Below are 16,035 nucleotides of genomic sequence, written 5' to 3'. Positions count from 1 at the left end.
CCAAGCCATGGGCTGACAGTTTTTCCAGGAGTATGCTGTGGGAGACTATTACAGCGGTTTTCTGAGGGTCCCAGGATGAGGGAAGAGACGACAACGTTGACTCCATGTATCAGAAGGCTTTGATTTATTATGATATGATATATAAGATATAAAAACTATACTAAAAGAGTAAAGAGAAAGGTTTCACTACAAGGCTAAGCTAAGAATAGAATAGGAGTGTGTAAACTGAACTCTTCTCAGCCCGAGACGGGCCGAACAGGTGAATTGTGATAGGCTCTTAATTGGAAACAGTCCGACGGGGCCAATCACAGATTTTCCCGTGGCATTCCACAGCAGCAGATAAGAATTGTTTAGTTTGTTCTGAGGCTTCTCAGCTCCCAGGAAAGGAAAAATCCCAAGTAAAGGATTTTTCATAAAATATGTTGGCAACAGGAGACAGTGTCAAAGGCCTTGCTAAAGTCCAAATAGACAACACCCACAGCCTTTCCTGCATTCATCAGGCGGGTCACTTGTTCATAAAAGGAGACCAGGTTGGTCAAATATGACCTACCCCTCCTAAACCCATGCTGGCTGGGTCTGACACCATGGCTATCCTGTAAGTGCTGCATGATGGCACTTAATATAAATTGCTCCATTGTCTTACCTGGTACTGAGGTCAGGCTGACTGGTCTGTAATTACTAGGATCCTCCTTTCTACCCTTTTTGCGAATGGGTGTCAACCTCGACAGCTTCCAGTCATCTGGAACCTCACCAGTGAGCCAGGACTGTTGGTAAATGATGGAGACCAGCTTCACAAGCTCATCTGCCAGCTCCCTCATCACCCTGGGATGGATCCCATCTGGTCCCATAGATTTATGAACATTCAAGTGGCTCAGAAGTTCTCTGACTGCCTCTTCCTGAATAACGGGGGGACCATTCTGCTCCCTGATACCATCGACCAACCCAAGAGGACAGTTTTCCTGAAGGCAAGTTGTCTTCCTACTAAAAACTGAGGCAAGAAGGTGTTTAGCACCTCTGTCTTCTCCTCATTTGCAGTTACCAAGTTCCCTCCTGTATCTAATAAAGAACAAAGACTGGTCTTACCCTTCCTTTTATCGTTCATATATTTGTAAAAACATTTTTTATTATCCTTTACTGAAGTCGCCAGTCTAAGTTCAAACTGAGCTTTGGCTTCCCTAATTTTTCTTCTACGTGCTCTAGTAGCCCCCTAAAATATTTCCCGAGAGAACTGACCCTCCTTCCAAAGATGATGCATCCTCTTTTTATTCTTAAGTTTCTCCAAAACCTCCTTGCCCATACAGGCTGGGCTTTTGCCTCGTTGCCTTGTCTTTTGGCACACAGAGACAGTCTGTTCCTGTGCCCTCAAGATCTCTGTTTTGAATCATGTCCACTTTTCCTGAACTCCTTTGCTTTTGAGGACTGCTTCCCAAAAAACTTTGAATAAGCCTCCTAAATAGGCCAAAGTCTGCCCTCCAAAAGCCCAGTGTAAAAGTCTTATTAATGTTCCTCCTGACTTCACCAAATATCAAGAACTCTATAATCTCATGAATACTCTGCCTCAAGTGACCTCCAACCACCACATCTCCCACCAGTCCATCTCTATTCCCAAACAACAGATCTAACATAGTCCCTCCCCTGGTGGGCTTACTCACCAGCTGCGACAAAAAATTGTCCTCCACACACTCTAAAAATTTCCTGGACTGCCTTTTTCTGCTGTATTAAGTTCCCAGCAGATGTCCGTCAGGTTGAAGTCGCCTACAAGAACAAGGGCTGATGATCCTGAAACATTTTCTAACAGCTTATAGAATAAGTTGCCCACCTCTTCTTCCCGGTTGGATGGAAGATAACAGACTCCCAGGAGGATATCAGCCTTGTTGGCCTTCCCCTTAAGTCTTACTCATAGACATTCAATTTCGTCATCACTAGTTTCAACACCCATAGCATCAAAACCCTCCCTAATATAAAAGGTGTCCTGGTTTAGGGCAAATTTGGGAGAGAATCCCCAAAAAGGGCTTCTCCAAAAGCAAACCCACACGGCCCCTCCCCCAACTGGTTCGGGAAGAATTCCTCGGAGAGAGGTGGAAAGAACCTGTTTATTTGACAATCACAGCACCCCCCAGCACACACAATGAACAATACCGGATGACACCACTCTTCCACTGCTCTGAGAAAGATGACAAATTCAGAAAAGTCTCTCCTGGGGGTTTGCTCTGTTATCAGTCTCTCTGGCGCTGAGGCAGCTGCTGCAGTCACAAGGTGTAAACTCTCTCTCCATGTTCTGAATCCCAGTCCGGAGCAGTCAGCAGGTCCAACGGGGTGGGGGAACAGTCCAGAAAGGAATTTGGACTGTTTAGCTAAAGTAACTAATGAGAAGGGGGAAAAAAAAGCAAGATCAAGCAAAGCAGAAGCGAAGCAGAAGCAAGAGCGAAAGCAAAAAGCAGGGCAAAAAGCAAAAAAGCAGCAACATGCACTGGTGCTATCTGTATGTCCCGCTGAGTGGCTGATAAGAGGCCCAAAACAAAACTCTCACTCTGCCAGTCTTAAAGGCACAGAACATAATATCCAGCATAAATTACATACACACGAATGGGGATAACAGTCACCCTAGGACATTCCACCCCTTATCCCCATATCGTCAAACAATTTCATTCTCACCCCACAATCAGATCTCCCTGAGGTACACATCGTGTTGTTCCATCTCTCTGCATCACCCACCATGTGCAGCCTGGTCCCTGAGCAAAGACAAACCCACGGATGGGTTTGTCTGTACTTAAGGCAAAATGGATCCACACTGTCTTCCCTAACAAACCTCTGACATGTACCACTGGGACTTTATCTCCATCTATTATATTCAGGGACTCAGACTGGGCAGAACCTGCTCGGTTAGTGGAACCTCGAGTCTTAACTAACCAGGTAGCCTTTGCAAAGTGCTGCTCCCAATTTTTGAAGGATCCCCCACCCAAGGCTTTCAGCTGGGTTTTTAGTAGCCCACTGTACCTCTCTACCTTCCCTGCAGCCGGTGCATGGTAGGGGATATGGTACACCCACTCAATGCCATGTTCCCTAGCCCAGGTGTTGATGAGGCTGTTCTTGAAATGAGTCCCATTGTTTGACTCAATCCTCTCAGGGGTACCGTGCCTCCAAAGGACCTGCTTTTCAAGGCCTAGGATGGTGTTACGGGCAGTGGCATGAGACACAGGGTAGGTTTCTAACCATCCAGTGGTGGCTTCCACCATGGTCAGCACGTAGCGCTTGCCTTGGCAGTCTGGAGCAGTGTGATGTAGTCAATCTGCCAGGCCTCCCCATACCTGTACTTGGACCACCGCCCACCATACCACAGGGGCTTCACTCGCTTGGCCTGTTTGATGGCAGCACACGTCTTACAGTCATGGATAACCTGAGAAATACTGTCGATGGTTAGATCCACCCCTCGGTCTCATGCCCACTTATAGGTGGCATCCCTGCCCTGATGGCCTGAGGCATCATGGGCCCACCGAGCTAGGAATAACTCTCCCTTGTGTTCCCAATCTAGGTCTATCTTTGACACCCCTATCTTTGCAGCCCGTTCTACCTGCTCATTGTGTTGGTGCTCCTCATTGGCTCTGCTCTTGGGGACATGGGCATCTACATGGCGGGTCTTCACAGGTAGCTTCCCTACCCTGGTAGCGATGTCTTTCCACTCATCAGCAGCCCAAATTGGTTTTCCCCTACACTGCCAATTGGCCTCTCTCCACCTCTCCAGCCATCCCCACAGAGCATTAGCTACCATCCATGAATCAGTGTAAAGGTAGAGCCTTGGCCATTTCTCTCTCTCAGCAATGTCCAGGACCAGCTGAACAGCTTTGAGTTCAGCAAGTTGGCTCGATCCACCTTCTCCTTCGGTAGCTTGAGCGACCTGTCGTGTGGGGCTCCATACGGCTGCTTCCCACTTCTGGTTCATCCCTACGATGCGACAGGAACAGTCCGTGAAAAGAGCATGATGTGTTTCCTCTGGTGGCAGCTGGTTATATGGAGGAGCCACTTCAGCCCGTGTAACTGGTTCTGGTTCTTCATCTGTGACACCAAAATTCTCACCTTCGGGCCAATTTCTAATCACCTCCAAAATCCCAGGGCGATTCAGTTTACCTATACGGGCGCGCTGAGTGATGTAATCCCGCATATGTATGAAAGGGAAGGAAGTTTCTTTCACTGTGCAGGGCTGGACAATTGCTGTTCCCTGAGTAGTGGCAGGCGTTGATCATGTCAGGGGAGTGTCGCGTATTCAGATGTATCTTTCTTGAGGACTTTGGTTATCTTAATTGATGGTATCTATCAAGCAATGATCACCCTTGGGTGTTTCCTGATGGCCCCGGAGGTGTGGGAACTCAGCACATAACTCCTGATGTCCAGAGTTACAGAGAGAACCCTTGGGGGGCTCGGGAGCCTTGGAATGTTGTGGAGAGCTAGGGATCTGTGTGCGGAAGATCTCGGGCTGTACGGGTAGACAGGAAGCCCCCTCCTCACCTTGCAGTCTGACCTTTGCTCCGTACCTGGCCACACCCAGCCGGACATGAGCATAGGAAGTGACACAGACTGCCCAAGCCATAAATACCCCCGAGACCCCTCAATAAACGCCATTTGCTGTCCACCATATTGGTGTATGTAGCATTGGACCGAGTGGCCCTGGGCTTTGGGTCACCGTGCCGGACCTCCTGAACCAGGTCGCCACGCCATAACGGTGACAGAATGTTGCCAAAAGCACTTGATGGCTTGATTTTGATCCATCTAGGGATGTGCCACTGATGTATGAGGAGATGGAACCTGTGAGAATCACTCGGGTGTGAATGGTGAAGGGAAGACATAATTATAGGGTAAATCACAGATTTTGGGGTTTTGGTACAGGGGCGTTGTGGAGACAAGATGGAGGAATCAGGGCATGTCACAAGACTCTTCTTTCTTCTTCTTGTCGTCCATCTTCTGGTGTGGTGTTGGCACTTGGGGACTGGTCTGGGGTGAGGGTGTACTTGGTGACGAGGGTGATAGGTATTGGGGATAAAAAGTAAATATGATATACGTAGTTTTTGTTATAAAAGATGCGACCGCCTTGGGGGTCGTCAGAGTGCCTTTGGCTGCCATGCTGGTCAGATCCAGATCGGGCAGAGAAGGGACTTTGTAGATAAGAAACAATAAACAATTCTGAAGACCAAAAAAACCTAGAGTCCAGACTCATCTTTTGAGGCCCAGTGTGCAAGAACCATCCTAAGCGTGTGTGGGAGCAGAGACGGACAGCCGAACCCCATATGGAGGAAGCCCATTATCGTGCTGGCCTTCCAGTGGTAAACGAAGCATTATTCTCCTGCTGCCTTCAGGAGTTTCGAAATTCCAGAGTACTTATCTGTCCCTGGGCTGCTTGTGGTCAGGAACTTGTTGGATTTTACAATAGACTCATTGGATTTTACAATTTTTTCTATTATACATTCTCTCCTTAAGCACTAATTATTTTATAACATGTATTTCAGGTTCATACCTTAACTACTGGGTTTTTCTCGGCTGAAATCCATCTTGCCATGTTTCTGGTGGGGTTTTTCTTCTATATACAAGGGGTATTTACAAAGGAATCAGAATTTGGGCGGCTTTCCACTGCAAGCAGCTCTCCATGCTGCACTGTTGCAGCTTTTTGCTGCTGGTTTGGCGGCTCTCCACACTCGCTTTGATTTTTTTCCGCTTTTTGCTGGTTTGCCGCTCTTTACGTACACTTTGTCTTTCTCCCCCCGTTCTACTCACAGGATAGCTGCTGTCTTCACGTCAGGAATCACCAGATATTACACTGGGGGCTGTTGGTTGGAGACAGAGATGACACGGACTCACTGAGGGTCCTTAACAAACAGCCCAGAGTTTATTATGGCTGCCTTTTCTATAGGGGGTTTGAATTTCCCGGGTTCAGCTAGCCAATTGGTTGGGATTTCTCAACGCCCAGATCTCTGACCAGTAGTGTATCTGCGTCTAGGCTTGAACAGGGTTGGCTGAGGTCTCTGTTTGAGTTTGAATCCAGCCTATCCCTGCCTTATCCGGGGACTTGGTTTTGTTTCTAGTTTGGTCGAGTTTTGGGGGGCAGCTTCAGACTAGCTGCATTGTGACAGCACACAATCCTGGTGGAGCAAGCAGGAACTTCATTACTGTGCTATGCTACTGGTTTAAAAATTAGCTACCTTCTGCATAGACAGGCATTTTACAGAATAGCCCTCTAGTGATGGCTTTTTAGGAAGAGGGGAACCAAAAATCACCTAATAGGAATAGATATAACTTAACTACTTCACAGAGGTGCATAGAATTTACAAAGCAAAATCAAAAAATATAGAATTTGTGAGAAAATATGACCTGGGGTAGGGAGGGAATTTATGTGCTTGATGGATTTGTTTTTGATTGCCTTTTTTATGAAAAAAACCCCAAAACTTTTTGTAAGTGAACCATTAATTCACATATGATATAACAATGTGCTACATATTGACTTACATATGTGATGCATTAGCTAGTAAGGCTTCCATCCTTAACTAATAATATTCAAAGGCATGTTTCTTTGCTAACTGTACACAATCCTTTGCATATTCTGTAACTGCTATATAATAGAGCTATGCCATTTCAGGATAACAAAACTCAGGAAATCCAACTAATCTCAGCTGAAATGTGATACACTGCAAGAATTCTAATTTTTCCCAAAGGAGAAACTTAGCTTTTCAAAGGTATTATTTTCATTTGTATCCCCATTTCAAATCAGAGAAGCTGCCTGAATGTAGTGGGTTTGTATGGCCAAGATTTGGTAGTGTGAGGATGACGGGTGGTTTCTGTGAGAAGCTGCCAGAAGCTTCCTCCATGTCCAACAGAGCCAATCCTTGGTAGCTCCGAAGACAGACGTGACGCTGGCCAAGGCTGTGCCAATTAGAAATGGTGGTAACGCCTCTGTGATAGCATATTTAAAAAGAAGAAAAACACCAAAACATTGTGGTGTAGTTGTAATTGTGGCTAAAGAAGAATAGGGTGACAATATGTGAAAAGAACAACTCTGCAGACACCAAGGTCAGTGAAGAAGGGCAGGGAGGAGGTGCTCCAGGCACCAGAGCTGAGACTCTGCAGCCTGTGGTGAAGACTATGGTGAAGCAGGCTGTTCCCCTGCAGCCCATGGAGATCCATGGGGATGCCTAGATCTACCTGCAGCCTGTGGAGGAGACCCACACTGGAGCAGGTGGATGCCTGGGAAGAGGCTGTGACCTTGCGGGAGGCATGTGGAGAGAGGACCCCATGCCTGAGCAGCCTGTTCTTGAAGGACTGCACCTCGTGGAAAAGTGACCGACATTGCAGCAGTATGGGGAAGACCGTTGCCCATGGAATGGACTCACATTGCAGTGGTTTGCAGAGACCTGTTGCTTGTGAGATGGACTTACATTGGAGAAATTAATGAACTGTCTCCCATTGGAAGGACCCCATGCTGGAGCAGGGGAAGGACTCCTCCTTGAGCAGTGGGAGAAACAATGTGTGATAGACTGACTATAACCCTCATTCCTTATCTCTCTGCACCACTGTGGTAGGAGGTAAAGCTGGAAGGAGAGAGAGGTGGGGGGAAGGTGTTTTTAAGATTTTCTTTTACTTCTCATTATCCTTCTCTGATTTTGTTAGCAATAAATTCAATATCTCTAATTTGAGCCTGTTTTGCCCATGATGGTATTTGATGAGTGATCTTTCCTGGTCCTTATGTCAACCCATGAACCCTTCATTATGTTTTCTCTCCCCTGTCCAGATGTGGAGGGGAGGCATAGAGAGGCAGGTGCCTGGCATCCAGCCAGCATCAGATCAACTGAAAGCATGTAAAAGAAAACTTCCCTCTAAAATACTTAATTTTATTAGTGAAATGGTAGCAAGGACAAATATGCAAAGAATTTCTTTACTCTATGCTACTTACACATCATTAATAAGACAGTTGTTGTAAGACACAGTCCTTCACAGTCTTTCTATAAGCATACAAATTTGTCATTCTTTGATCAAAATAAGCTGCTTACCAATCAACAGCATGTGGCTTAAACATCACAAAAATGAGTGTCTATACTTTACATGGTAAAGCATTTTCTATAGTCTTAAATGTACACAGTCTCAAGAACATAAAGTCCTATTAAAAAAGTGATTAAGCATCTTACAATCAAACTGGGTTATTTTATATTCCCTGTAATATGCCTTCTTTTTTGTTTTTGTGGTAAGAATTACTTATGCAAAGGAAAATGAAAACAAATTGAAAGCAAATAGTCAATATGGTATAATTTTGTTTTAATTGAAGGAAATAACTTCCCATGAAGTAAGGCAAGTATTTGATTGTATTAAGTTGTTGTAAAAATAATCTACTTGATTTTAGGTATAAATTTTAAAGGAATGACTCTTAAGAAATCTCACAATGATGAAACTGATAAAATTAATTCAGAGGGTACAAGCCATGTTACAGAATCACAGAATGCACTAGGTTGGAAAAAATCTTTGAGATCATCAAGTCCAACCTATGACCTAACCCAACAGCTCCTCATCAACAAAACCATGGCACCGAGTAGCCTTGTCCTGTCTTTTTTTAAACACGTCCAGGGACAGCGACTCCACCACCTCCCCGGGCAGACGACTCCAGTGTGCAATCACTCTTTCAGTGAAGAATTTTTTTCTAATGTCTAACTTAAACTACCCTTGGCACAGCTTAAGACTGTGTCCTCTTGTTCTGTCAGTGGTTGCCTGGGAGAAGAGACTGACCTCCACCTGACTACAGCCACTTTTCAGGTAGTTGTAGAGAGTGATAAGGTCTCCCCTGAGCCTCCTTTTTTGACAGGCTAAACAACCCCAGCTCCCTTAGCCATTCTTCATAGGGCTTGTGTTCCAAACCCTTCACCAGCCTCGTTGCCCTCCTCTGGACGTGTTCAAGCGTCTCAGAATCCTTCCTAAACTGAGGGGCCCAGAACTGGACACAATACTCAAGGTACTTAAGTACTCAGTGTTTTAGCTTGACAAAAATATTTGGTTTGTCATTCTCTTCTTACATGCTTTTTCTTTAAAGAATGAAAAAAAGAATCTCTACTGTATAACTCCCGTGTAAATTAGAACATTTTCCAAAATTATTTATCCCCTCAGCTTTGCATATGATTCCTTGTCGATCACCCAACAGGTATCAGAGATGATGACGGAGAGGTAACAATTAAGGCCATCCAAATGTAGATTAAATGTCTAAAGGACTGTCTTGGATGCAGGTGATCAGAAAATGCTTTGTATTCAGCTACTGCTTTTGTACGGTGGTGGTACCCAAAATGCATCTTTGCTTTCACCTATAAATCTCTTCTAGTAATTAAAAAAAATAAATTAAAAATGGAGTTTTAGTATTTTAACAAGTGAATAAAAAAATCCTTCTGAGAAAACACTTGCTTTCTTGTCTACAGTATTGTGGTGGCAAATAGCAATAGAAATAATGTAAGATTTAGATGAAAATAAGTAATAGCACAAACATTTCTGGAAAATACCACATTATTTAAGAAGGCACTAAAGCTTCTGCTTGTGCTCCTATAGTTTTTTAAACAAGTAAGAAAAAAAAAATTTCATAATGGCACCTGTACTATTGGCAGCTGAACAGACACACTGCTGTACAACTCAAAACAAAGCTGTAAGTTATCATAATATCATATAAATGTGCTTACTTCTGGAAGGACAAAAAAACCCAAAAAAACCCAAAACAACCCCAAAATAACCCAGTAAGCTAACCTATTATCTATAACATAGCCATGTTCCTTTTTGGAACAGAAAAGTATCATGCATTGTTCAAGTACTTTAAAAGAAATAATTATTTTAAGCATAACAGTAAGAAATTGTTTTTAAATAAAATCCAAAAATCTCAAGAAGTAATCAAATTAAAAAGAAACTAGTCAGTGGGCATTTAACATAAGAACCATAAAACTGTGTTTATGTTTAAAAATAATTTTCATTTATAACAGAAGAAAATGTGTACATTTATGCACCATTTTGAAGCACATCAAACAGTACACATTGAAGGTTTTGTAGATTTTTAACCTGAAAAGTAAGTCAATACAAAATTCATGAACAAGCAGAACTTTAAACAATCTTCAATGCATATATTCAGCTTTTTTTGGATAGTCAGGTTTATATCTTTCAGTTTCTACTTATTTGTAACAGAAAATGGCAAAACTTAACATACATCATTTTGCAAGTAAGTACAGCCATCATGGAGACCCATGGATTTTCAGACATGAATAGTTCTGATGTCATCTGCCTTTTCAGGGTATAACTACTGGTCTGTGCTCTCTTGCTTTACAGCAAGAAATTGACAAAACTGTTACTAGAATTGGAAGAGCTACCAGTACTATCACCATGTTCAGGTTGATTACATTGATATTTTCTTCCTTGTTCTGGGAAATAAAAAGTTTCAGATTTCATCCCTTAGTTGAGTCAGGGGTCCATTTTTTGCTTTAAACCTCTTCCATTTTAATTGAATGGTTTTCGTCATTTGATCGATAGTTCCCATTCTGTTGAAGTTGGACTTCACCAATCCTTTCTGTATCTCTATTGCCTACTTCTTTGTCAGTTTCTGAATTCTCATTCTCTTCAGTGTGATCTTTGTCCTACCAAAGATAAAATTATTTTTAAAAAATTGTCTTAGCATTACATGATATGACTTCCAACCAATTACTGATATTTTGATTGCCTCAATTTTTACACGCCTTGTTTCAGCAATTTTCAGAATAGAGGTATCAGGGGTTTTAAAAATTTTTAAATTAAAACTTTTTTTAAAGTTTTTTTTTTTTTTTTTTGTAATTGGCTGAAGTTAGGCACTCATAATAACCTGTCACCCAAGAAATCATTGCCATAAAGTGATCTGTCTTTATGATCAATATTCGGGTAATACAGAACAAGCAGTATCATGGCACCTATGAGAAAAAGCTCCAGAAATCAAGACTTCAACACATTTTAAAAGTAAAACAGAATTGCAATTTTTCTTTTATATTTTTTGTCAGGTAACTGATAAATTTTAAGAGAGTTCTTGGGTAAGACAATTACTTAAGCATGTGGACAGTCACCTAAATCAGCTGTTTTATAATAGTTGAATAATTCTGAGTACCACAAATTACTCTTTAGAAGCATGCTGGGTTTTAAATTATAAATTAAACATTTGAAGATGTTTCTTTTCTTAATCACACCACCTTCTATTTTGCAAGGGAAAAATCCCATGCTATTCTTTCCTTAAATCTTCAGTTTTATTCCTGCAGAGTCAAATATGCAGTCCAGGACCAAAGCAACCAGGGAGAGGCTGAACTGCAGAATGAAAGTTTATTAAAAATCTTTTCAGTTCAAAAGCCTGAGCTTGTTTTGGCTGGGATAGAGCTAATTTTCTTAATAGGAATTAAAAGATGGGGGAAGGAGGGGGGGGGGGGAAGGAGGGAGGGGCATTCTGAGCAATGGTGTTTGTCTTCCCAAGTAACTGCTACACATGATGGGGCCCTGCTCTCCTGGAGATGGCTGAATACCTGCCTGCCCATGGGAAGGAGTGAATGAATTCCTTGTTTTGCTTTGCTTGTGTGAGCAGCATTTGCTTTCCCTATTAAACTGCCTTAATCTCAACCCACGAGTTGTCTCCCTTTTAGTCTTCTGATTTTCTCCCTCATCCCATCAAGGAGGAGTGGGTGAGAGCAACTGTGTGGTGCTTAGTTGTTGGTCAGTGTTAAACCACGACAGGCAAACTAACCCTGAACCCTGCTGCTTAGTTATACAATCTCCTTTATGCCTGCCCATACAGATAGGCAGCCAGTCAACTCCTAACATATGGCACAGAACAGAAAAGAGAAAGAAACCAAAACAAAGTGCTTCAGTAACCTATTCACACAAGCTCCATCAAGTGGCAATACTTTGATAAAGAAAATGGGGGGAAAGAAGGGTGGGGAAAAGATGGGTGAGGGAAAGAAAGATGAATAAGGGAGGAAATTCTGATAATTGTTCCACTTGTAGCACTCCACTGTTTATCACCTGTTCACACAGCTTACCTTCAAAGTAGTGGTGCTTTTGTCAGATTTCTCCTTTCCCTCTTTTACTTTACTGATTTTTTTCTTGAAGTGTTCCCTTTCTTTTCTTTCATTATTTGAATCTCTTTCTTTTTTTTTCTCTTTCTTGTTTCTGTTTAAGAAAATTTTTACTCAAATCAGAATTTTATCCCACAGCAACAAATGTACTGCCAATGCATACTCTGACTGTACTGTACAGTAAATTGTACAATAACTATGAATGTTGGTATCCTGGTTTGCTTTCTTTCAGAAAGGTTCAGTCACTTTCAAACATAACAAAAATCCTTTCACAAAGACAAGGGAAGAGAGCTAAAGAATGCATGTGTTCAGTATACATGGTATTTGCAAAGAGCTAACCGATTAAAAACACTCCAGTTGAAAGCATACCAAAGATCAAATCCATAAAGGGCTTTTTGGTCTGTTTTAACTTAGAACTGAATAATACTAACCAATTGAAATTATCTGAGATAACTAATGAAAAGGCAGTAAATCAATGAAAATACTTGCCAAATTGTTTTCAATATATTTATCTACATCTACTTTTGGAGTGTTCTGCTTATTGAGAAATAGACCTTTTCCTTAGAAATAAAAATTACTAAAGAGCTTTATCCAAACGAAAAAAACCAAAAACCAGAAGAAACACAAATTGAGTTAGCTTATTTCATAACAGTGATCTCTATATCACATTTCAGTTTTAAAAAAATACTACAACTTTTTCCTCCTTTACTGTTCATTAACTTTTATGTTTATAGCAAACTGACCTTCTTGGAGAAGGAGTTTGTGAAGACTTTTTTTTGGTCATTTTAGGAGACTTGGAGAGACTTCTACTCTTCCTTTTACATCTTTCTCTGGAGGACCAAGAAATTCAAGATCACCAAAGAAGAAAAATAATAAACTCAGCAACTGGATAAAACCAGAAAGCTCTTAAAATGATCTGACAGAACTAAATAAATATTCTACAATATAACATTATCTATGACCAATAATATATGAACCATATAAACAAAACAAAACAAAAAAATTCATATGTTTCAGTTTGATGGGAAAGGAGAGAATGGAAGTGAGAAGTAGGAAAAAAAACTTCTGTCCTTCCTTTCAGATTTTAGTTTTATGCTTATCCTCACATGCTTGTACTTATATGTGATAACAATGGAAACACACTGTATTCACTAATCCTGTAGTAAGTTTCTTCAGTCAGGAAAATAATACAATTGAATGAAAAGACAAATTAAGACAAAAGGCATAAACTTGAGCAATACAAACTTCAAAAATTAACATTGCAAGCTTAAGATCACTAGAATTCCAATTCAGCATGTGTGACATTTAATTCCTGAATACAAAAGCTAGCATTCATATTGGTTTAGCAGCAAGCAGTGCAAAATGAATCTCAAGCTGTTGTCAAAAGCATAATGAAAATGTTAATATCAATTGTTTTCCTAGCAGTCCATGTTCAGCAAACCTATGCATTATTCTATAACACACTGAAGAGCTCTTAGTATTTTACAAAACCGCTCTTTTATTCAGATGTATGAAATTTGATGAAGTTGCTGTCATGGAGTCTGATCTCAAATAGAGCAGAACATTAAATAACTGGTTGCAAACATACTGAGGCACATGTTAAAATAAAGTAAAAATTGATCAAGTAAAAGCTTCATTTAACATAAACATACTACCTATCTGTCAAAGATGACTCTTTCCTATCACCTCTTCATAGGGCAGGAAAAGCAGACAGAAAGAACCAACAAAGACAACAGGGAAGTTAAAAACTAATTGTCAGGGCATTTTAAGACACAAGACAAAAGTTACACCTATGCATGCCAGCTTTTGCAATTCCCACTGATTTTCTTTAATATTTAGGAAGGCCAAGAAAACAACAGTTATTAGATAAATTACAAAAGCATAAATTAGGATATACCTAGTATCACTATTTGGATTCATACTCTGACAGTACCATCTAGCTTGATCTCCTGATGCTGCACAGGACAAAAGTTCATAACTTTTTTTTTTCAGCAACTTCTTAAGTTTGATTAAATTTTTGGTAAACAAAGATATAAAGTGGCCTCAAAATCATGGAAAGAACCTCCACTATCATTGATCAGCTGTTTGCTGGTTAACATGCACCTCATTTTGAACATCCTTACATTTATCATCACCTTTTTTCAAATGGGGACATTGGAAATTATTATATCGTTCTGACAGTGTTCCCACTTGGTCTACATAGAGTACATCCCCTTTATTTTGTTTTCCTGCATACATATCTGTGAGCAACCAAGTAAGCACCCTAGTAATTATGTTTCAACTAGAAACTGTTTATTCATTAAATCTAATTTTCAGTTTCTGCTTTTCATATTTCAAGTTGAAGAACTACAGCTGTGTCTGACACCATTCCTACCTCTATGTTACATTTGTCTATAAAAAGATTTTTGTGTGCCTGTTTTTATTCACACTCTTAAGGAACACTAATACAGCAAAATTTAAGGAAAAATAGTTTGAAAAATTTGATACTGATTTTGTGACTCTAAATCATACACAGAACTAACATTCTTGTCTCAAAGGAAAAATTCCACAGGGTAATGATAGGAGCCAACTTCCTGTTGATTTAAATAAAGTTCACTAGAAATCACTCCAAGATTTGCCTTACACCAACATTAGGTCTAGCGGTGCTGGAATTTTTTGAATTCTGAGACAGACAGAAGCTCTGAGGCAGAGACATTTCACAACACTTTTCTCCAACTAGTAGTACTTGGAAGAATGATGGTAGTGTGTAATAAGACCCCCTCTACTCCACTCTTGTGAGTGTTGAGTAATACATTCTGTGCAGGTGGCTCAGTGTGCAGATGCAGTGCGAGCGGCAGATTGAACTCTGGGTGGTGGGAAACAGTGGGAGCCCCAGGAAGAGACTGTGAACTGGCACTGATTTTTTGCACAACAAAGGGCACAGAGACCTGTAGCACCAGCCAGGTGATCGGACACTCAGAAACACAGCAGAAGCTGAGGACTCAGCAGGAAGACCCCCAGACTATTCTGCAGATAGACTGGAAGGATATAAAAGCCCAGGGATTCAGTTGTTCAGGGTCCCTCCTTGAAGGCACCAGCTTGAGCTGTTTCTGTGTTACTGCACCATGAATAAATTAAGGAATCAGATTTCTGTGACTGCTATGGGAAACCTGGGGTTGAGCTGGTAACAAAATCATATGAGAGTGGGGTGTGTAAAAAACACAAAAAAAATTGCTTATCAACAACCTGGACAAAGGGATGGAATGTGCCCTCAGTAAGTTTGCTGATAATACTAAACTGGGGGGAGTGGCTGATACACCTGAAGGCTGTGTTGCCATTCATCAGGACCTTGATAGGCTGGAGAGTTGGGCAGACAGAAACCTAATGAGGTTCAACAAGAGTAAGTGTAGGGTCCTGCACCTGGGGAGGAATAACCCCAAGGACCAGTATAGGCTGGGGCTGACCTATTAGAGAGCAGCTCTGTGGAGAAGGACCCAAAAGTCTTGGTGCATGACAAGTTGACCATGAGCCAGCAGTGTACCCTTGTAGCCAGGAGGGCCAATGGTATGCTGGGGTGCATTGGGAAGAGTGTGGTCAGCAGGTTGAGGGAGGTGATCCTCCTCCTCTATTTGGCCCTACTGAGGCCACATCTGGAGTTGTGTGTCCAGTTCTGGGCTCCTCAGTACAAGAGAGACAAGGAGTTACTGGAGAGGGTTCAGTGGAGGGCCACAAAGATGATGGGGGGGGGGTCTGGAGCATCTCTCTTATGTGGAAACACTGTGGGAGATAGGACTCTTTTGTCTAGAGAAGACTCAGAGAGGATATCATCACTACATAAAAATATCTCAATGGTGGGTGCCAAGAGAATGGTGATAGACTCTTTTCAGTGGTGCCCAGTGACAGAACCAGAAGCAATGGCCATGAACTGAATCACAAATAGTTCTATCTCAACATGAGGAAGAACTTCTTTATCTTG

The 16,035-nt window shown here is 41.6% G+C and overlaps 2 protein-coding genes across 5 annotated transcripts in view; both read right to left on the bottom strand.

The window, feature by feature from the left end:
• Positions 1-16,035, bottom strand: part of LOC103824724 (DDB1- and CUL4-associated factor 12-like) — an 830,860-nt gene that overhangs the window by 24,780 nt on the left and 790,045 nt on the right. The window lies entirely within an intron of this gene.
• The window catches only part of LOC103825432 (splicing regulatory glutamine/lysine-rich protein 1-like), a 73,287-nt gene continuing 65,161 nt past the window's right edge, over positions 7,910-16,035 (bottom strand). For 2 of the 3 annotated variants that reach the window (XM_050986353.1, XM_050986355.1), the window contains exons 10-12: positions 12,824-12,910; positions 12,045-12,174; positions 7,910-10,628 (exon numbers count right to left, since the gene is read on the bottom strand). In XM_050986353.1, coding sequence (XP_050842310.1) covers positions 10,476-10,628; positions 12,045-12,174; positions 12,824-12,910 — 370 coding nt within the window. In that variant the 3' untranslated portion in view covers positions 7,910-10,475. The remainder of the gene's footprint in view (positions 10,629-12,044; positions 12,175-12,823; positions 12,911-16,035) is intronic. The other variant, XM_050986354.1, reaches the window with a different exon arrangement.

This window comes from Serinus canaria, chromosome W (assembly GCF_022539315.1).
Source record: "Serinus canaria isolate serCan28SL12 chromosome W, serCan2020, whole genome shotgun sequence".
Classification (NCBI taxonomy): Eukaryota; Metazoa; Chordata; class Aves; order Passeriformes; family Fringillidae; genus Serinus; species Serinus canaria.
This window is presented reverse-complemented; position numbering and strand designations above follow the sequence as displayed.